The following is a 22446-nucleotide window of genomic DNA, read 5'->3' on the forward strand; positions in this document are numbered from 1 at the left end:
GACCTAGCAACTTGGTTAATTTGATTAGCAGGTTTAATTATTAGCACGATTAGATTAGATTATTTGAGAGACCAGTGCCTTATGGAGTCAATTTACTTGCACAATATAAATTAGTTACCAAGTTACCAGATGAACAGTTGCTGCTTACGATGGACATTATCCTATATGCGACGCGACACCTCCGGCATTGCAGACACTATGGCTCTTACGACTGCAAGGTCACTGTGTTAACCACAAGTGAGGGTCTAGTTTCGCAAGTTGGATGAGAAAGGTGGTCCTATCGTCTTTCAACCAAGCTTATGCTTGGAGGTGATTTATTAAATGCACTACTACTCCTAGAATGCAAGTGCAATATGAGTGATTACCTTTAGGTGAGATCGTTAAATGTTTTAACTACTTTAAGACACATTATCCCCAAAAATATTCGATTTATACCAATGAAAGAAGATACTTAACAATTACAAGGACAATCCTCACCAAAAGTAGTGCTCAATGAACCAATTAGATGATGCCAGAAAATGTTGAGTAAAGCAATTCAAGGTTAGCAATTTCACAATGGACAATCACTTGATCAACAAATGTAAAATGCAGAAGTCCAATGCTTCTCTTAACAATGTTGATGTGCCAATTAGATAAATGCCAATATCTCAACAAGATACCAACAATTTTGCAATTCTTAAGATCACTTAGATTATTCTTGTCACAATATAGAGATCAATTAAGTGGTTTAAGAGTGAGTTGACATATTACAAGATTATGATTTTAGATATGATGCTCACTTGCAAAACGATAAGTTAGTGCTCTCATTACAACAAGTAAACTCACAAGAAATGATAATTCCACTATGGCAATGAAAAGCAACGTAACTACTTATCCAATAGCCAATTATTTTAGGATATGATAGCAATGACAAGCACAAGTATTTCTTTAGAAAGCAATGTCATAAAAATGCTAGTAATCCTTTAGGCCAGACAATGTATCAATGATTTTCAATGTTAATGAAAGGAAGAGAGCAAAGCTCGATAACCAATAACTTGTAGAAATGGTTGCAATCAGAAACTGCTCAACAAATATTACTCTTTAGATGTTAATGACATTAAGAGAGCAAGAGAAAACTTGTTAGAGCAGCAAGCTAATCTTATGTTGAAAATGCCAATTCAATCCAATTTTTATATTCTTATTGAGAGCAAATGTATCTTATCACTTAGATGAGATTGCTAACAGTGAATGCTTATGCATGCAAGAGTGCAATGAATGAGATGCAACAGTGATATGAGGCAGCAAAGAGACAAATGATCACAGCAGTAAGAGAAAACACATACCCAAGATGCAAAAGATGCAAAGAATAAATACCCAATGAGATAAGATGACTGTCACTTACTTTTTATACCACTGTTATGCTTATGATCAAACCTTACAATGCTTATATCAGACCTCAAATTAGTATGGTGGTCCTACCAAAAATCACAAGATATGTCAAACAATGCAAGCCCAACCAATAAGCCCAAAAATGCAAATGATTTCGCAATGATATGAGATGATTTATTAATTAGCTTTATGCCACTGCTAGGTGTTTATATCACTGCTGTAGATGACATATCAGGCGTTGAAATTCAATACACAATCCTCCAATTTTCACTTGTAAGGCACCAATATAACCACAAGATCAATGTTTATTGCTTTAGGATTGTTTTAGGTGTGTTTATGTCATGAATATACCAGTGTCAACAATATACTTCAGAACTATAGATGCAACAGTGATGAGAGTGGAGAGATAGAGGGTCAAACCACTAGGTCCAGATGGCTTTGATTGATGACTTAGTGAGTCTTCTAGCAGCTCTCAAATGGGCTTGCCAACCTGCAACCACAAATGTTAGCTCCAAAAACAAAAACAACTTGACACACCTGCAAAACAAAGTGTTAATGGCAAAAATCCAATGCTTACCCAATCAATGACAGAGATGAGGCAAAGAAGGATAGACTAGGGCCTAAAGAGGGCAACGATGAGGCCAGAGGCTAGGAGAAGGGCAGCGATGAGGGTCAGAAAGGCTGAAAGAGGCCATGACAAGTGAAATCAAGGTCTAAAGGCCTACGGGTGAGAGGAAGAAGGCCAAATGAGGCCATGACAAGGCCGAGAAGGCCTATTTAGGTCCACGACAAGAGGAGATAAGCATGCTGAGAGGAGGAGGAAGGCCTTTAGGCCCACGGCAAGAGGAGATACGCATGCTGAGAGGAGGAGGAAGGCCTTTAGGCCTGCGACACTAGGGAAAAGGACCTTAGGAAGCCTGCGATGGCGTGAGAAATCCCAATCAAGGTTGTCGTAAAGGGTTTGGGGGTTAGGGCTCACAATCAAAGGAAATAGCCTTGCGGCTCAAAGAATTAGGAAAAAAGAGGTTGCGGCAAGGGCAATGGAGGGCTCGGCTAGGCTTTGGAGGCCTCAAAACAAAATTGGACCCCTGTAATCACAAAGAGAATTAGCCAAGACACCGAAATTCACCACGAAAATGCCAAAGCTTACCTTCTACGGCCTGCGACCCTCCTTCTTGCCTGTGCGTTGAGCTTGGAGGATGGCTAGAGGCTAGATCTTGCCTTCCTAGGTTGGTTCATTGAACAAAATTCAATTTTCCTTTGTGAACTTGAGGATTCACTTGCACAAATGAGAAGAAAAATTCCCAAAACCCCAATATGTACAAAAATAGAATAAAAACTCCAAAAAAAATCCAAATGCTACAAAACTGAAATGAGGGTTAGATTTATTTACAAATATACAATATTTACAAAATCCAAATATTAGCTCTCATTAGCAAATTAAGTCTTTGTAGCCCAAGATTAAATAGAATTTTTGAGTATTTTTAAAATAAATATTATGGATGAATAATTTCGAAAAATTATTAGCCAAAACCCTCCTACAAAATAATTCGTCAAATGAAAGCCCAAAACTCAAACGAGGTCAGTCTTTCTCCATAGTCTATGAAGTTGGAGTCCAAGGGCTAGAGTACCTATATATCTCTATTCAATCTTAAAGATAATTGTTAGATCATATAGTGAATCTAAGATAACTCATACCAATAGAATGTTCTTATCACCGATAAAGGAAATAACAATTGCAATATTTGGCACAATTTAGGGCATAAACAAATAAACTAGCACATACCATAAATCAACAGATAGAAGAACACCATGAACTGAAACCACAAAGTCTTCCTATTATGAGAAAAATAATTACCACAGAGCAAGGCTCAACACACGTGTTAGAAAATTACATCATCCAGAGATTATCCAAAGGTACTTCATAGGAGCTCCATAGCTTCATTATATAGAGAATGAGAGAGAAATAAACCCCTCCAAGTGGAAATAATGGCTCGTTGGTTTGATCGTCGTCAAAATAATCTCATTTGTCAAAAATAACTTGATCTTCTTTTAATCTCCACCATTGAATTCCTACTTTTTGAGGAAAAAATTCGAATTTATCTTGAAAACCGTTTTTTATTAATCAAAAAATTAATATTTTGGATTTGTTTCTTCAAAAATTTGACTTTGACTTAACCAGCAAGGTCCAAGGGGTCAAATTTTCTTAAAATATCCATTTTTCCCTTGGTGGAGGACCTTCAAAAATTAATTTCTTTTTGACTCACGAATTTTTGATTATTTTCCACTTGGAGAGAATTTAATTTCTCTAAAATTATTTTTGACTCAAATTAATTAATTTTCTGGCTTAGGATTTTATATTTAATTTTGCTAGAAAAATTAATTAATTGACTCTAGAGGGGATTAATGATTCCCCCACCTTCTCAAATATTTTAGCCATGGTGTCTAATTATGAGTAACCATGTACTAAAATAATTTTTACATCAAGATATTACAATTTAATTCAACCCTTAGAAGGGGAAATACACATTTAGACCAAACCCTCAAGATATTACCCAATTCTGTGACACAATATGATCTAGTATGAAACCAAGTGTGCTTATAATAAAATAATATATCCATGGTATTTAATTATGAGGGACAATGCACTAGAATTATTCCTAAACACACTTTTACATAGACTTGATAAACACTAGGACTCACCCAAGATATTGCCACAAAATTCTGTCCTAGCTTTAGGGATATAGTTGGAAGAAAAACTCTACTGTTTATTCGTGTTTACAAGACACCTAATTTGGGGAGGTTAAAAAACTTCTTAGAATGAAATCCTTTGACAAAATTCATAGGCTTACCTAGGTGCAATTACATGACTCAATGGTCATATTAGCATCATTTACAATAAACTTTTCAAAAACTGGGTTTACAATGACATAATCTGAAGCTGAATAATAACATTGATTTGGAAAAAAAATGATCTGTTGCGCTGTACTCTGCTTGATGGACTGTTGACAAAGTGTGGTCAACATGACTAAGGTAAGAAAACATTGAAGGATGTTCTTCATAACTAGAATATGAGATGTTTTATCTTATTTTTCTTCTTCAAGTTATATGAAAGGCCATCACAAGGACATAATAGACAGGATGGAAAATGGAAGTTACAATTATACTTGCAATAATATCAAATTTGTAGCTGAAAATACAAGATGGGCATGTAAATATTTGTGCAAAACAGCTCAAGTTTAGATTGAAGATGTGTATGATACTTGTGGTTAACAATTGTATTAGATGTTTAATAAATTATAGGACACTGCTTCTTTGTTGATATATCCTATAATGCTATAGGAATTTGTTTGTTGCATATTTATGTTTCTATCTGTTACCTTTAGAAGTTTCATTTTTTTGTTTCACTTATAAGTTAAGCTTGCATTCTCTAGTCTTTCTTAGAATTCTTGCCTTCTCAGTGTTATTGATGGTTTTGTGTAGCTCTCAACATTTGTGTAACACAAAAAGGGAAAAGTGAAATCTCATCCGAGGGTCCTTTCCTTCTTGATTGTCCTGTTTACTTGGGTTTGACATACATTGGATTGTGGTTTGTTTCTTTTTCAGGGGTGTATTTCATTATGACTTTACAAATTTCTCCTATTTCTCCTTGTCCACTCAGTCATTAACATGTGTCTATTTGTTTTATGCAGACATTTATCACATATGCAACTTCAAGGTCATATTCCAAAAGGATTTTCTCAGCTTCGTCATCTTCAAGAACTGTATGTAATGCACCTAGAGTTAGAAAACAACTCCATGAATCATGTTTCCGAGTATTTTCATTTCTTACTTGCCAGGTTGACTATAAAATCTAAACAAATCTGCATTTTCAGTATATGAACATATGCATGAGAGGGCAATGTGTTGGCATTTATTATGATATCCTCAAAAAATTACTCTTCTTAAAGGATATAAGTAAAATAATGGAATGCGGCTTCTAGAATGGTATAACATACCTAGGGTATATTATGTATAACGCACATATATAATTATCATAAATACACACACACATACATATATATACAAAAGTAATACAATCATATATCTATATGTAAAATAATATATAAATAACATAAATATATAAAGTATAAACATAATTAAGTTGCCTCACCTTATCCCCAGTCACGTGATTCAACTCTTTACTTCTATTTATAACATTCAATTTTTGTTGTATTCGGATAGTCAAGCATTATTCATATTTCAAATATGTAACATTGTATTTCATGTGCAATTATTTTATGGGCTTGTTGTATGTTAATTATACGGGGCTGTAACAAGGTGGCATAAGAGCCACTTTCCCGAGTAAAGCTATCCAGTGCTATAGAACTGACAAGGGGTTGAAGACTGAGCCAATTCTGGAGCCAAGGTTCAAAGATCAAATAGCAGGCTTGCAAAAGGGGCTGAAAATTAAAGGGCTACAAGCCACAGGTCCAGCTCCAGGTTTCATACACAAAGAGGCCATAGGTTGAGCATGGGCAGCTGAACAACGTCACACAACAAGAAAAACTCTAGCCACTGATCAAATGAATTTTTATTTTTTTGGCATTATTTTCTTAGTTATATATATATATATATATATATTAACTAATGAAGCATTAATTATGCCAAATCAACATGTTTGAAATTGAGACGAAATCAGCAAAGAAATACAAAATGTCCTTGAACATGGATTTAATGTTAAATATTGAGAGAATCGAGGGCACAATGGAATAAGTGAATAGGATGATTGAGGTCTTGATAATGACATTTTTGACATCTGGAGCAGATTGGACCACATTAACATCGTCCTTAATGAAAGAATTGATCATTGGACTACAAAATTACACAGCTTTCTGGCACTACCAATTTCATCCCAAATCCTTTCTGACATGGATATGTCTCCTTTAAAGGATTCCAAAGAAACTTTTTTTCTCCAAATTTTGGATTGACACCTGTGAGTTTACAAATAAATTAAAAATTTGTCTTACCAAATTTGCTAGTTAAGATAATTGAAGGGGAATGATTTTGGTTAAACAGGGATGAACGATAATTGGAATGTAGATCCATGACGATGATGCTAAAATTAGTGTGGCATCAATTTTCTTAGAGGAGTCCACCTACAATTGGCTCCTATGGTAGACCATCAAAACTCAAGGCTTATCACTAGCAATTGTTCAACATTTTTTTTAAAGAGATTTCAGGTCATTGACGAAAAATAGTTATTTGCAAACAAATGGGAACAATGGAGGAATATACCAGTGAATGGGAAGTGCTTGCAGCCTGTATGCTAGTGTTGTCAGAAGACCAATTGGTACAAATCTACTTCTCAAGGTTAATACAAAATATAATGAATGAGATTGAGTTATTGGACAAAAAAGATGTTGGAAAAGAAACGACCAAAGCCAAATTGATTGAAAGATGGTATTAAGTCAATGAAGAGTATCTTTCATCCCCACAGGAAACAACAAGCTGCTGCATTCTGCTACACCAACATCATGATGGCAAGTTCAACAATGGAAAACTGAGAGATAATGTTAGGTCCTTATAATACTAGTGTACTCCCCCATTAATATTGTCATTGTAGCGCTTATTGTTATTGTTGTGCCCCTGTTGTCTCTATATTGTCATTATTGTGCCCCATAGAAGCCCACTATTGTTATTGTTGTGCCCTTACATTATTATTGTTATGTCAGCTTTGATGAATTGTAACACTTTAAACTCCTATATATAGAAAGGAGGTTTTGTCATTTGTATCATCCAAAAATTGTTCATTTGTGTAATGTAAAAGAGGTTGCCTCCTCGAAGAGGCTAATTTTGAAGTCGTTGATCTATCTCTTATTCTATTTTGTGAGTTGGTTGCATTTGGTATTAGAGCTTTGGATTTTAGGGTTTCGCTGCTTCAAACAGGTCATCGTGGAATTTTTGCTATAACTTTTTTCTATGAAGATTCAAAAGCTGAAATTAAAACCCATTTGAGCCGAAATTGTGATGAATCTCGTGTACGAATTTCAAATCTTGTCTCGCTATATTTTTCGAGATATGATTGAGGAATTAGGATTTTTGTAGGCTCCAGAACTCGATCTCAGAGAGGTGACCTTGTGAAAATTGTCATAACTTTATCTTTGAGCATCGGATTAAAATTTCGTAAAAAGTGACAGAAAGAGGAGGAACTATAGTTTGTTGGATATCATTTTCAGGGCCGAAGGTGAAAACAGTGACACGTGGCACTTCATACAAGTTCGCTCTACTAAACCAGTCTATAATTAGGCCATCATGGGAGATTGGGCATAACTCTTTCTTGTAGAATCCGATCTTGAACAGACTTGTGGGGTTGGAAAGAGGACTCAGAGGGCCACCACATGATGCAATTTCAGACCTTGGAGATTCGAAATTACAGAGATACATCAGATTCAATATTGAACTCCTACAAAGCGAAAAAAAAGGTGTGTAGTTTATTTTTTTTAATTTGCATAAGTTTTGTTTGAGAAAGTAGTTTGAAGTGATTCAAAGGGTATTGTGAAGCATAATTATCATTAATTGATGACCTGAAGAAAGAAAATGGAAACACCTAGTAAGCAACCCGAAATCTCTACTATGACTCATGAAGGAGATGAAGAAATGCAACATGATGTATCAAAATTACGAGACCAAGTGCAACAAATTTCACTCTCACAAAAAGTAACAGAAGCTAAGATGGATAGTTTGAAGAATGGCATGGAAGCTAAGATGGATGGTTTGAAGAATGACATTAATGGTATAGAAGCAAAACTGAAAGGCAACATTGAAGATTTGAAGAAAGAGATGGAAGGTTTGAAGGGAGGTTTGGCAAAGTTGCTACAAGAAATGCTTCCTAATGGCGAAAAGATAGTAGAAGAAACTCATGATGAGAACAAAAGAAATGTTAATCATGATTTCATAGACTCTAACGTTGGATTGAAGACCCACCATATTCCAAAGATCGATATGAGGAAGTTTGATGGCAAGGATCTTGTAACATGGATACTACAGATGGAGCAATATTTCGATCTTCATAATGTGAAAAACACACAAAAGGTACGCGTTCCAACTTTATATTTGGAACCCAATCAGTTTGTATGGTATCAATGGCTTTGCTCTTGAAAACAAATTGTCACTTGGTTAATTTTTACAGAGGAAATCATAGCACATTATGAGGATACAAGGAGCAACACCTTCTTTAGCCAATTGATAAATCTCAAACAAAAGGGTTCAATGGTGGAGCACATTGAGGACTTCCAAAAATTGAATATAAAGGTAAATAATATTCCAGAGGATTATAGGATTTATGTGTTCATAGGGACTTTAAAGGATAACATTCAACAAGAGGTTCGCCTTTGGGAACTTGATTCATTGGAGAAGGCATTCAGGTTGGCAAGAAATATTGAAAGCAAAATTATGGCAACAAGGAAGCCTACCACTCACAACTATAAAGATGGAAGCGTTGTTGCCCCTAGCCTTGCACAACCTACAAGGTTGACATCACAACAATTGGAAGAAAAAAGAGCAAAAGGGCTTTGTTACAGTTGTGATAGTAAATACACTAAAGGTCATAAGTGTGCTGAGAAGAAATTATTTTACATAGATTGTGAAGAGAAGGAAGAAAAGGAACAAGAAACGTCAAATTCAAGAAAGGGAGAAGAGGATATACACCAGGAACCAACCCTAGAGAAAGAAGAAATGAATCTGACCATATCTTATAATGCATTGGAAAGAATTACCACTCCTTAAACTGTCAAGATAGGACATATCAAGAAGAAAAAGGTAATAGTGTTGATTGATTTGGGTAGTACCCATAATTTTATTCCTCGTAAGATAGCCAATGAATTGAATTGTTTCCTATATCCAACACCAGAGTGTCAAGTGATGGTTGCAAATGGAGGAACCATAAATTTATCTGGAAAGTGCCATAATATCAAGCTATCCATGGGAGAATATGTATTGAATAGTCCAATGCTTTCCATTCCAATGGGTGGGGCTGATGTTGTACTAGGAATCCAATGGCTACAATCTTTGGGTATGATAACTCTTAATTGTCAAGATTTTTTTTTGACTTTTTTTTGGGAAGGAAAGGAAATTGAATTAAGGGGTATCGCAGGGAAATTGGGAAAGATAATCAACTCTAAAGAAAGAAAGAACAACGAGGCATAATTTCACAATTATGTTCACTAGAGGTTCCCACTTCGAAATCGTCTATGTCTCCAGATCTCCAAAAAGTCTTGGACAATCATTCTAAGGTATTTGAGACTACCAAACACCTTGCACCTATTCGTGATCATGATCATGCTATTCATTTGATTCCAGGAAGTGTTCCTCCAAACATCAGTCCTTACAGATATCCCTATGCCCAAAGGAGTGAAATTGAACGTATGGTTGCAGAAATGCTAGAGGCTAGTATAATTCAACTTAGTCAAAGTTCTTTCTCTGCTCCAGTAGTATTGGTGCACAAGAAGGATAGATCATGGCACATGTGTTCGGATTATAGGGAGCTCAACAAGCTCACTATTAAACATAAATTTCCCATTCCTGTCATTGATGAATATTGAATGAATTACATGGAGCAATTTACTTTAGCAAGTTGGATCTTCGTTCAGGATATCATCAAATCAGAATGAAGATTGAAGACATTTCGAAAACAACATTTAGAACTCTTGAGGGTCATTATGAATTTCTGGTCATTACTTTTAGCCTTACTAATGCACCTTCTACATTTCAAAGTTTGATGAATTTCATTTTCAAACCCTTCCTTAGAAAATTTGTGTTAGTATTTTTTGATGATATACTAATCTACAACAAGTCTTGGAAGGATCATGTTCAACATGTGGACAGGGTGCTCAAAATATTGGAGGAGAAACACTATATACAAAAACCTCCAAATGTTTCTTTGGAGTACAGGAAGTGGAATATCTGAGTCATATTGTATTTCATGAAGGTGTTAATGTCGACCGTAGCAAAATTAAAGCCATTAAGGAATGGGAAACCCCACATCCATAAAGCATCTGTGAGGATTTCTAGGGTTGACAGGGTATTATCGCAAGTTTGTTAAGAATTATCGATGAATAGTAGCATCTCTAACAACATTACTCAAAAAAGATGCATTTTCATGGACTCCAGAAGCAATGAAGGCCTTTGAATGTCTTAAAGAGGCAATGTGCCAAGCACCGGTCTTAACTAAGCTAGACTTCACAAAAACTTGTATTGTGGAATGTGATGCCTCAGGAAATGGAATTGGTGCTGTTTTAATGCAAGAAGGAAGACCCATTGCTTTTGAAAGTTGTCCAATCAAAGGAAAGTATTTACACAAAGCTATTTATAAGAAGGAAATGTTGGCAATACTACACGCACTTAAGAAATGATGACCTTACTTAATGGGAAGACACTTCAAGGTAAAAACGGATCATGATAGTTTTAAACACTTTTTAGACCAAAGATTATCTTCAGAAGAACAACAAAAATGGGTCACAAAGATGTTGGGTTATGACTTTGAAATCATCTACACAATAAAGGGAAGCAAAATGTTGTTGCAGATGCACTCTCAAGAAAGGATGAGGATGTGAAAGCATTGCTTTGTGCCATTTCTATCATCCAACCAGATTGGATAAACGAAGCAAGCGATGAATGGAAGAATGACGAAGAAGTGTGGGTTCTCATTCAAAAGTTGCAGCAAGGTCCCAGTACATCTGATACATTTAACTGGAAAAATGATTCGTTATGGTACAAAGATCGCTTATACCTCTGTAAGAATTCCCAACTCAAAGAAAAGATTTTTCGGGAATTGCACACCTCTCCCTTGGGAGGGCACTTAGGATTTTTAAAAACTTACCACAGGGTTAAGAAGGATTTTTTTTTAGATGGCCTTAAATTTGATATTCAAAAGTTTGTGGCGAAATGTTTGGTTTGCCAACAAAATAAAGTTGAGACAAGTAAGACCCCGGGTCTGTTACAACCTTTATCCATTCTAAGTCAATGTTGGGAGGAGGTTTCAATGGATTTTATCACAGGTTTACCCAAATCCTAAGGAAAGAGTGTCATCATGGTGGTAGTTGATAGACTTATCAAGTATGCACACTTTTGTGCCTAATCTCATCCATTTAAAGGCAGTACAGTTGCTACTGCATTTATGGAAACAATTCAAAAGCTACATGGAAACCCAAAGATTATTGTAAGTGACAAAGATCCTATTTTCACTGGAAATTTTTGGACGGAATTATTTTCTTGTCTGGGTACTCAGTTAGCTCAGATCTCATCTTATCATCCTCAATCTGATGGGAAAACTGAGATAGTGAACAAATGTTTGGAAGGATATCTTTTTGCTTTGTATCTGATAAACAAACACAATGGGTCAAGTGGTTGCCTCTGCCTGAATGGTGGTATAACACTTCCATACTGCAACAAAAATGACCCCATTTATGGCACTTTATGGATATCATCCACTATCCATCACATCATCTTTAAGAGAAAATTCTAAGGTTCAAGCAGTGGAAGATCACATTGAGCATCAACAACAAGTTCTCCAACTCTTAAAGGATAATCTCACTTTGGCGCATAATAGAATGAAACAACAGGCATATCAACATCGCAGCGAAAGAAGTTTTGATGTAGGTGACTGGGTATTTCTATGACTACAACCATACAAACAAATGTCCCTCAAGCAAGCTAAGAAGGATAACAAATTATCACCAAAGTATTATGGTCCATACAAGGTGTTGCAAAAGATTGGTACTATGGCATACAAATTGGAGCTTCCTGCATCTTCCCGAGTGCACCCAGTTTTCCATGTTTCATGCTTAAAGAAGTTTATAGGTGATAAGCTCCCAGTTCAAACAATATTGCCAGAACTTGACAAGGAAGGAAAAATCATATTGGAACCTGAAGCACTCACAGAAACAAGAACTCGTTAGGTACAAAACTGATCAATTTCAGCGTATCTTATCAAGTGGAAGAACTTACCCGCTAAAGGTTCCACATGGGAGGATGAGAATTTTATACATAAGCATCCAGAACTACTCAAGCGTTGAGGACAACTCTTTTTTGAAAGAGAGGGGCATGTTAGGTTCCTATAATACTAGTGTATATCCCCATTATTATTGTCATTGTAGCCCTTATTGTTATTGTTATGCCTTTGTTGTCCCCATATTGTCATTATTGTGCCCCATAGAAGCCCACTATTGTTATTGTTCTGCCCTTACATTATTATTGTTATGTCGGCTTTGATTATATTGTGACCCCTTAGACTCCTATATATAGAAATGAGGTTTTGTCATTTGTATCATCCAAGAATTGTTCATTTGTGTAATGTAAAGGAGGTTGTCCCCTCGAAGAGGCTAATTTTGAAGTTGTTGAACTATCTCTTATTCTATTTTGTGAGCTAGTTGCATAACAAATAAGATAAGATAATTTGTTCAACCAATGACCACAAAAGTATGTCAATGGGATTGAAGAATACAACAAGTATGGATACTGTTGCTACAAAATCTAGTAGGCCTTGGAGAGGGGTACCCTAAAAGGCTAACATTAGACCTAGTGACAACAATGGAGTGATGGCCCACTGTCACCATAGCGAAAACCCCCTTGCTCTTTATATATTTTCACCAATGGGAGGAATCATGGTATGTGAGAAAGTCACCTAATGAATATTCTAGTGTTAGGGTATGTTGACCACTACCGGTCAACTACCCATGCAGTACACCCCCTTTTCTTTGCAAAAAGGGGTAGCACTTGATCGACATGTCCGTGCCATCCTGCAGTCATCAGCAGCTTGATCATTTTAATTGTAAACCCAGTCTGCATGTATGATTTGTAAATAATCTTAGCAGATGTGAGTCATGTCTGTAAATTTCCTAGGTGGACCTAATTTTCTAAGTGATAATCTACGTCCCGGAAGGTTTTTCGTCTCACCGATCCATGATCGGCAGAGTTTTCCTTCAGCCTGACCCCAAAGCCGGGATGGATTTTGTCATTAGAATTTTAGGAGAATCCTAGTGCGTTAATCTGCTAGATTATAGTTGTGTCGCAGAACTGGGTGGTTTATGAGGGTCTATGATAAAGGGGTTTTCCCCCTTAAGATGTAAATTGTAAAAGTCATGATGTAAAGTGTCTTGAGGGTTGGAAAATGTTTTAAATCCCCTCATGAGTCCTAAGTCCTAGGTCCTAGGAGATTTTTCCAAAGGCTAAGTTCGAGGATCCATTTTAAAATGAATTAAAAAAATAATAAAAAATAATAATAAAAAATAAAAAATAAAAAAATAAAATTATAAAATTATAAAAAATTATAAAATAAAGCAAAAACCCTAAAATAATAATATTTTGAGTGAATGCATGTAAAATATCATTTTTTAATAAATCGACGGATGAGATTAAGAGATGTCTTGATTCTCATCAACGGTCGAGATCATTTCGACATGGATCACTCGAACTAGCCGTTGGGATCATTTCCTTTAAATAGGGTGCTAGGGGTCAGTTGAGATCATTGGATCTGTGAGTCTTGTACTGAAGAAGCTCTCTTGTAATCTGTTTCTGGTTAATAGAAGAAGACTTTGGGGTCCAAATCTAGCTGGTGTTACTCTCTGGAAGTGCTGTGAGCTGTCTTATTTTCTGCATATTTTACTTTTCAGCCATTAATAATAACTTATTGTAGAGTATTGTGAGCACAGGTATCTTGTTCACTTGCTAGGGTTTCTGAAGTAATGGCAGGTATCTCCATTACTTTTTGAGATCTAGCAGCATTTTTGCCCTCTTTACTGATGGTTGTTTTGAGCTGTGCAGAAAACCCTTACTGAAGAAGATTGGTGGGCGTTTGGGGAAGTTCTCGGCTGAACCAGCCAACTCCCGCAAGCATTTTTTGCTGAGCCCAGTTGGATTTGATCCTGGGTCTATCATTCAGTTTATTTTTCTAATTTGCATGAGAGATTTTCTGAAGTTCTTCACAGTGAAATCTGAAGTTGTTTTCGATAATATTTATGCTCTTATTGCTAAATCTGGCTGTTAAGGGGCCAAAATCTGTAAATTAATCAGACTGTTTTGGGGTTTCAACTTTTTCTCTATACGCAGTCTTCATTAGGGTTTAGGGTTTTTAGGTTAATTTCTGGCATATATTATTTTAGGCTTTCTTTTCTTTTTGCAGGTATAGGATTAGCTTTTCGGTAGCAAGGGTTTTGCAGAGGCTGCAAAGCATACATTAATCCTGGGCGAAATTTTTGGGGCGATCCATTCATATATCGGTGCATTGGCTGAGCAATTCCTGTCAAAAGAGGAAGGTTCTCTCTGCGTATGCACGAAGAATCATTCCCATCTGCCATCAAACGAAACTGCTGAATGCGTTAAGGGAAAAGCACGTGAGGGCATCGATTTATACTTTGACGTTTTGAAATCACGTAAACTATGGGCGTATCCCTCTTACTGTTCTGCCCTCAGAGATCAGCTGTCACACCGTCGGCATAATTTCAAAGAAAAGGAAAGAAGGAGACAGCGTGGGTAAAATACGTGGACGGGTCAAGCGATTCATGAATTTTGGTAACAGATCTGATCGTTCCATTTACAAGTGCTCAGATTTCTCCATCGAAAGCAAAAACGTAAGTCTCCAAGCTGCTCCGCACACCGTCCGGTTGACCTGCATTCACGACTGCTCATCACCATCGACTGAGGCAAGCTCTCAGAAACGGGGAAGGGACCATATGTTTCACGCAAAGTAAATCTGTGGGTTGTGTTTTGAACACATTCAGCACTGGCAAACAGTCTCATCGCTCTCCAAAACCACACAGAGATCCGCCGGCTCTCAAACCATTGTCATCCGCCATTGAGAAGGAAATCGTATTCACTCTTGCACATGGTAGGTTATCCGTCATCGGGCCAGGTATTTTCATTAAACGTTTGCGTCTCCAGGTCAAGTCGATTTCATTTTTTTTACCTTGCCGCCGTCGGTTATGCATAAGGTCCGGTTATCTGTCTAACGTATTTTGATATATCTCCTGTTTTAAATTTCGTAGCTTCTATTTACTGCGTATTTTTTTTACTTACGATTTGTCTTTTAAACTTTGACTTAGTGCAATTATATTTCAAAATCGAAATACGTTATGTTATATTTCAATGCTTTAGATTTAGGTTTAAAACTTTAGCATTTAGATTTTATAATTTTTAAATTTTAGATTTATTTCAATAGTCCTTTTTTAAATTAAAGGTTTTTTGTTTAGAATTAAAATGTTTGATTTAGTTTAGTTTTTTGACTTTAGAATAGGTTTTAACTTAGATTTTAATTTAGGAATTAAATTTTTTAGTTTAAATTTCATTTTTTATTTTTATTTTTAAGCTTTGATCTTAGGTTTAAATTGTTTCAATTTTTTTAGATTTTATAAAAAAAAAAAAAATCATAAAATTTTTAAATAAAAAATAAAAAATAAATTTTGCAATCTCAGTCTTAGCCTGGGAATTTCTTTTGTTTTTATCTTTTTTGCTGAGGCTAAAATTTTAATGTGGGATTAATGTTTATCATCTTTTATGTGATTTGGCATGCTTAAATGATCATGAATGTAATATCTGGTTAGCATTTAAATTACGTGGTTGTGTATCGAGCTTTGTCTTTCGAAGTTTTAAATTGCTAGATCATCGTTAAAAGCGTTGTGAATTTACTGGATATCTTGCATCATTCGAGTTATTTAATGATAAATGATTGCTCTACATGGTTTACATCTCTGCAACATTTAGTGAGTAGTCATTTAAACATTAACTTCATAAGGCACTGGTCCGCTAAATTAATAAAATCATTTTAGTGCTGGTAGTGTTTCGTGTCTCCCAAACCAACTGGTCGACAGTTGGTCTTCATCAACTCATAGGGTCTACCCCCCTTAGCCGCGGGAGACAGGCTTAAACGGAGAGATCGGGGATCAGAGTGACAGCCCCCGGTCTGAGCGTTGTCGTGACAATCTGTGCAACAACAAGGTACAAGGTGACTTGATAAAAATAGGTTCAATGCTCCACTAGGAGGCAATTTGCTTTCTTTACAGAGGCCTAGGCAATGTTACTTGGGAGCGGGAGCGAAAGCGGGGAGCGGGAGTGAAAACGGGTGCAAGAGTGACATTTTCAAAAGCTCCTGGTTTGGGAGCGAATCTCGGAGCGATTTTTATATAATATATATATTTTTTATAATTTGATACATATATGTCAACAAAAACATGTAGAATGATGAATTAGATATAAAAAACATAAAAAAACATAGATTGATCATTGAACCATATAACATCAATCATCTATAAGTTATAATCTTCATCAACCACGTCCACAAGTTAGTAACACACAACATATTGAGTCTCGTGAATCATTATTCATCAATCTTAAAGTTTCAACTTTAAGCTTTCAAAATTGAAAATTCAATATATAACATTTATCATCATTGATCACCAAAGTTGTACTTGTAAGCTAAATTTAAACTTTAGCCATTACAAGAAATAATATCTAACATGAAATGAAATGTTATAAAATGAATTATGAAATGAAATGAAACAACTTTCACGAAGCATCATATTCATAATTCAGAATCATTACCAATGAGTTATAATTGCCAACTTCAAACTTAAATTGTCAAAGTCATATATTGTTTACAAAATATATCATTATGATATGAAAGAGTCAAGACTCAACAGTTAAGAAAACTAATAGAAACTAGAAAAGAGTAGTAAACTGTAAATGTATTATCTACTATTTCATGTGGCCCTTGCCACGAGAAGTGTCTGATGTATGAGCAAGTCGTGGTGGTCTTCTAGGAGTCTCCTCCCTCACAGACGGACGACCAGAACCAGAAGGCACATGCCCTCCACGTGAGGGTGTAGATGGAGGCGGCGACAGCAAAGGAACAAGACTCGGAACTCGAGCACTGCTATTGGATGGTGGAGGTGGCATGGTTGTTGCTTCATCTTCCTCTTTCATAAGTTCCGCTTCTAGTTCTTCAAGATGTATAGTGCCATCCTCTAAATTATCATCCTCTGGGTGGTTGTCCCAAATTTTATATGTTGGATCCTCATAAGCTCGATCACAGTAATGACTCAACAACCACAAGTTGTAGTGCACATAAACCAAGCTTTCTACCCGGTTTTCATTGAGTCTGTTTCTTTTCACATTATGTATGAAGTTGTAGGTGCTCCAACACCTCTCTGTAGAAAAAGTATTTACAACCTGCGAGAGAACTTTTTTTGCCAATTTTGGCAAAAGTCCATGGCCTCCATATGATTCCCACCATGTGAGAGCATCAAATCTTTCTCTATCTTCCATTGCATGAAAGGTACCAAACAAACCAGTGCCACTGAAGTATCTGCCTAATTCAAGACGCACACTAGCACATTCCTCCCTGTCAGGTATCAACTTTTCTAATACTTGCAAATATCCTGTAGATACCTCTTCATCTATATGGGGTTTGACCCTAACCCCACCCCCTGGTGCAGGTTGGCCCAACCAACATGTAGAGTAGTATTTTGGCATAAGGATATACGCCAAGCAATGTAGTGGAACATTAAGTTTATCCCACCGTATACACACACAATCGTGATTCAGTTTATACAAGTTGGGATCATTGTTATGAACAATATCTTTTATTTGCCCCAACATAGTATCCATCTGCTCATACACCTCGCCAATCACTGGTTTATCTGTATCTGCAAACCGAATCATGTGATAAATGGGCTTGGTGAAATCCAATACTTGCCTCACACGTGCCCAAAACATACCATCAAGAGCGGCCTTCTCCACCTGTTCAAAACCTTGCCTATCAACTACATTTGTAGCCCTTTCCTTTAATACCTGCCAGTGTGGACTTGATACCATGCTAGCCAATGACTCTCTTACCTTCAAAAGGCGCCTGAAGGTGAGGTAATAGCTACCAAATCTAGTCCTCGCAATCTTCAACAACTCCAATCTTGAGTCACTGCAGAAAAGGCCATGGGTATTGCTATGATTTGTAATAAATTTTATCATTTGTTTGCCTCTCTTATACAAATCACCAATCCATTTGTATTGTTCGTTTTTGTTCTTAACAATATCATGCATCAAAAGGTTCATTGTGTGAACCAAACACCTAGACCAAAATATGTTGGGGTATTTATCCTCAATAATTGCTCCCGCTGCCTTACAATTAGGAGCATTATTAGTGATGACTTGGGTGACATTGTATGACCCAATATGCTCAATTGTTTCAAGTAATGGTTCTGCAATGTTGATGCCGGTCTTGAACTTGTCTCAGTAATCATATGCTGAAAGAAAGATGACACCACTAACAGACACAACAAGAACATTTATCAATGGCTTACCTTTTACATTTGTCCATCCATCAGATACAATGGACACCCCATGGTCAGTCCAAGAACTTGTCATTCTATTCATAGAATGTGATATTTTTTCTTTTTCATGATCAAGTCCAACGGTTCTTGCCTTGTCATTCCCAGGGCTCTTGTATCCTTTAGGGGCATCATTTATGGTAGAAACCATTTCGTGCCAATAAGGTGAGCGAAGAACATTGAATGGTATCCCACATGCATAGAGAAACCTATAAACTTTTGAATCCACATGATTCCTATACCCTTCATCAAGGAAATATGATATGCTTCTACGCCTTAAACCTGTTGACCCTGTGCCTTCATATCCACTGCCTTGGGAGGATGTTGAAGGAGTTCTTTGTGCATGTGATTGTGAGCTTGGTTCAAAGAAACCCTTTGATTTTTTAGATTTGTATTGGGCTTCCTCCTCTTCCCTTATGTATTTGGCTCTATCTGCTGCTGACACACCTAAACAAGTTTTGATTCCTATTTGTTTATCTCCATCCCATGGCCTTTTCCCGCAGAGGTGCTTTCTGGCACGGGTGTATGAACCTGTGTAATTATTGTTGCAATGGGGGCAATGAAATTTAGTGGTTCCACCCCCTTTCCCTGCTTCAGGCCTATTAACATATTTCCACAATGGAGTTTGGTCTTGTTTATTTTTTTGAGCTGACTCATGTTCACTCTCCTCCAGCTCCTCCTCACCGGGGTTTTCATCAAATCCACTATGACCTCATTTTTCATCCCCTTCTTTATTTTCAACCCTCATTTTTCTACTCTCCAACACCATAATAACCAAAAAGGAACCAAGAAGAAGAAAATGCCAAGAAATATAACCATGATGTTTGAATCTGCAAAAAAATGGAATGGGAGAAAAAAATTATTTAAATTTTATTTATTTAGTAATGATTCATGAACATTAAAAAAAAATTGATAGAACCTACCTCTTTGGCCTCCAATCTCCCCTCCTTGCTTTCTCTTGCTCCTTGCTCCTTGGCACTTGCTCTCTCCTTGCACCTTGCTCTCCCTTGCCCCTCACTCTCTCTTGCTCCTCACCCTCTCTTACTCTCCTCTTGCTCTCACTCTCACTCTCTTCTAATTTTCTAAAATAATGAAAGTGATTGGAGGGAGGGTTTATTTATATTCCCTCCCTCCCTCCCTTTCCTCCCTTCTTTCCCCCAAAACCGACGACACCTTTTTTTTTCCACCGGTTTTTTTTTTTTTTTTTCGTGCACGTGTTTTTTTTTTTCACTCATTGGCCGAGAGCGATCACTCCCCGACCACTCTTGGGCTATAAAAAATGCTCCCAGAGCGAGGGGAGTGATCGCTCCCTACTTTGCTCTGGCAATAGTTAGGGAGCGGAATTTTTTTTCTGGGAGCGCGCTCTCGACCTGCTCCCGAGTCGCTCCCGCCCAGAGCGCAGATTGGGAGTGGGATCGACCGGGGGGCGGGGGTCGCTCCCCGTAACACTGGGCCTAGGGTTGAGAGCTCAAGACCTAGGACTTGATTAATTGGTTGAGTGTTGGCGTGGCCAAAGGTTAAGGCAACAAGAGAGGTTTTCTGACAATGATTTTCAACAAGAGAAAGCTTCATGAAACCCTCGAACAGGCCCCTAAGTTGAAGCAAGACTAGCTAAGGGTTTTACCTTAGAGGAAACAACTAGGGCAAAGAAATTTATGGACAAGATTGAAGTGGATGCCCACCAAAAGAAGAGATTTGTGGAAAATACCCTCCTATTGATGTTTAGGCTCTCTAATCCCACAAATACTCCTTGCCTAGGGATTCACACCAAGCCCTAGGTAACAAGTTTGGCTTTACAGGGGTCGAATTAGAGAGAATGAGATTTGTGGATAAGATGTAAGATTGATCACCAAAAAAATAGGCCAGTGCCTTGTTCCTTGGGAATATGGAGTCTATGATGTGATAGATCAACCCAAAAGCTGCTAAGGAGGTCAATGAATTTTCAATATATTAAGGCACAATTGCAAGACCTAGGTTCAACATTATTGCGTAGATTAGACATATATTTTTTTTTTATTCAACAATAGGTACACTTATAAGATAACATGCAAAATATTCCATCCATTAATCCAAAAAATAGCTCCAAAGACAAATGATTTAGCTCCAAATGTCAAAATGCATTCATAGATCACAATTCTCCACAAGGAACGAAGGTTGGATTCACTAGAGAGGCCAAAATTCTCAAGTTGTGATGATTATTTGATATAGATGATCTCTCCTCTATTTATATGATTCATAAAGTCTATTTTAGCCTAACACCCCTCAAAATCATGAAATAATGTGCTAATCACAAGCTGACCTAGTAGCCATTGATAAAACATAACTCTTGCCCACACATGTGACTAGTAAGAGAGAGAGAGAATGATGACATCATGCATGCGTGAGCCCTTTTTGGGCTAGCATTGAGGCTTCTTTGTGCCAAGATGTGAGTAGAACCCCACCAAAATCACCTCTTAAGGGTTGTCCCTTAGGTCTCTGTCAATGCTCCTCTATGGATCCCAATTTTCATTTTGGGGCAGAAAAGTGGTCTCATGGGTCTCTAGGTGGCTAAAATGCTTGTCTCTGCTCCAACATTGGGGGCTTTCAAGGTGCTGCTAGCACTCCCATGTCTCAAGGTATGTGACCATTGTGAAAATTCCTTGAACTGCAACAACCGAGTATTATTCTCCTAACTTAACAGTTTATTTGTCTTCTATAATTATTATTACGGAAAATAGCTAATAAACCACACTGCAATTCTTCATCAATTAAACGCATTGCAAAAACAAAAATATGAATTGAGAAATAGATGCACAAACAAAATAATGACACCATTGTTTTGGACAATTGTACTCGGAAAAACCCTGAAGGGAAAACCAGTGTAGCAGATGAGGGTTTATTTTATTATGCAGTAAATATAGAGAGTTACAACTGTTGGCCTTCCTGGCTCAACTCTGATGCTTTATCGTCATTGGAATAATACTAGGAAATTTATTTTTCCTCACAACTACTCGATCTGGCCTCTTTGGAAAACTCGCACTTCCCAACAAATTCACTCAGTTGGATTGGAAATGTGCACTGCTTGCTGGAGAAATTTCATACTGCTTCTGGAACACCTCTAGATGAGTTGTCTTTCCTTTCTCTGCTTGTTTTGCTAGGCCTCCTAGGACTAGATCTGGGCACTAGCAACTGAATCGGCCCCTCTCCTGACAACTAGGCAACTTGCATTGTAGAATACGACCTCCTTGCTAGATAATTTGGCCTTCCTTCCCTAACTCTGGGAACTGGAAAACCACCTGAGAATTTCTCTGGAAATTCTCCTTGTTGCAAACCCCAACTACTCTCTTTCCTTGGCTCGAATTGTACCCTTGTTGTCGGTGAGATTGTATAGGCAAGGTGCGACAACAAATCAGGTCGGGCGCTGTCACTTTGATCCCTGACCTCTCTGTTCTAGCTATCTCCCAACAACAGGCTATGGGGGGTAGTCCCTATGAAATGAGAAAATGCAAGACCGTTGGCAACCAACAAGTCTAAGAGACATGATTGAATGGCCTAGCCACTTGGTTTATTTTAGCAAGTTTTAAAGATTTGATTAGATTTATATATGATACCAGTGCCTTATGGAGTCAACTACTTGCTTTAGATCAATTATGAACCAGGTGACCGAATGAACAACTGTTGCTTAAATGCTTGACTATCTTATATGCTACGCAAATCCTATGACCTAGGTGTAATGCAAAGATCT

The 22446-nt window shown here is 37.1% G+C and overlaps 1 protein-coding gene across 8 annotated transcripts in view; it reads left to right on the forward strand.

The window, feature by feature from the left end:
- Window positions 1-22446, forward strand: part of LOC149225260 (receptor-like serine/threonine-protein kinase ALE2) — a 390048-nt gene that overhangs the window by 150655 nt on the left and 216947 nt on the right. For all 8 annotated transcript variants that reach the window (XM_089377022.1, XM_089377021.1, XM_089377023.1 and 5 more), the window contains one exon: window positions 5061-5132. In XM_089377022.1, coding sequence (XP_089233148.1) covers window positions 5061-5132 — 72 coding nt within the window. The remainder of the gene's footprint in view (window positions 1-5060; window positions 5133-22446) is intronic.

This window comes from Pinus tabuliformis, chromosome J (genome assembly GCF_031772625.1).
Source record: "Pinus tabuliformis cultivar Carrire ecotype Pingquan chromosome J, CPIR1, whole genome shotgun sequence".
Lineage (NCBI taxonomy): Eukaryota > Viridiplantae > Streptophyta > Pinopsida > Pinales > Pinaceae > Pinus > Pinus tabuliformis.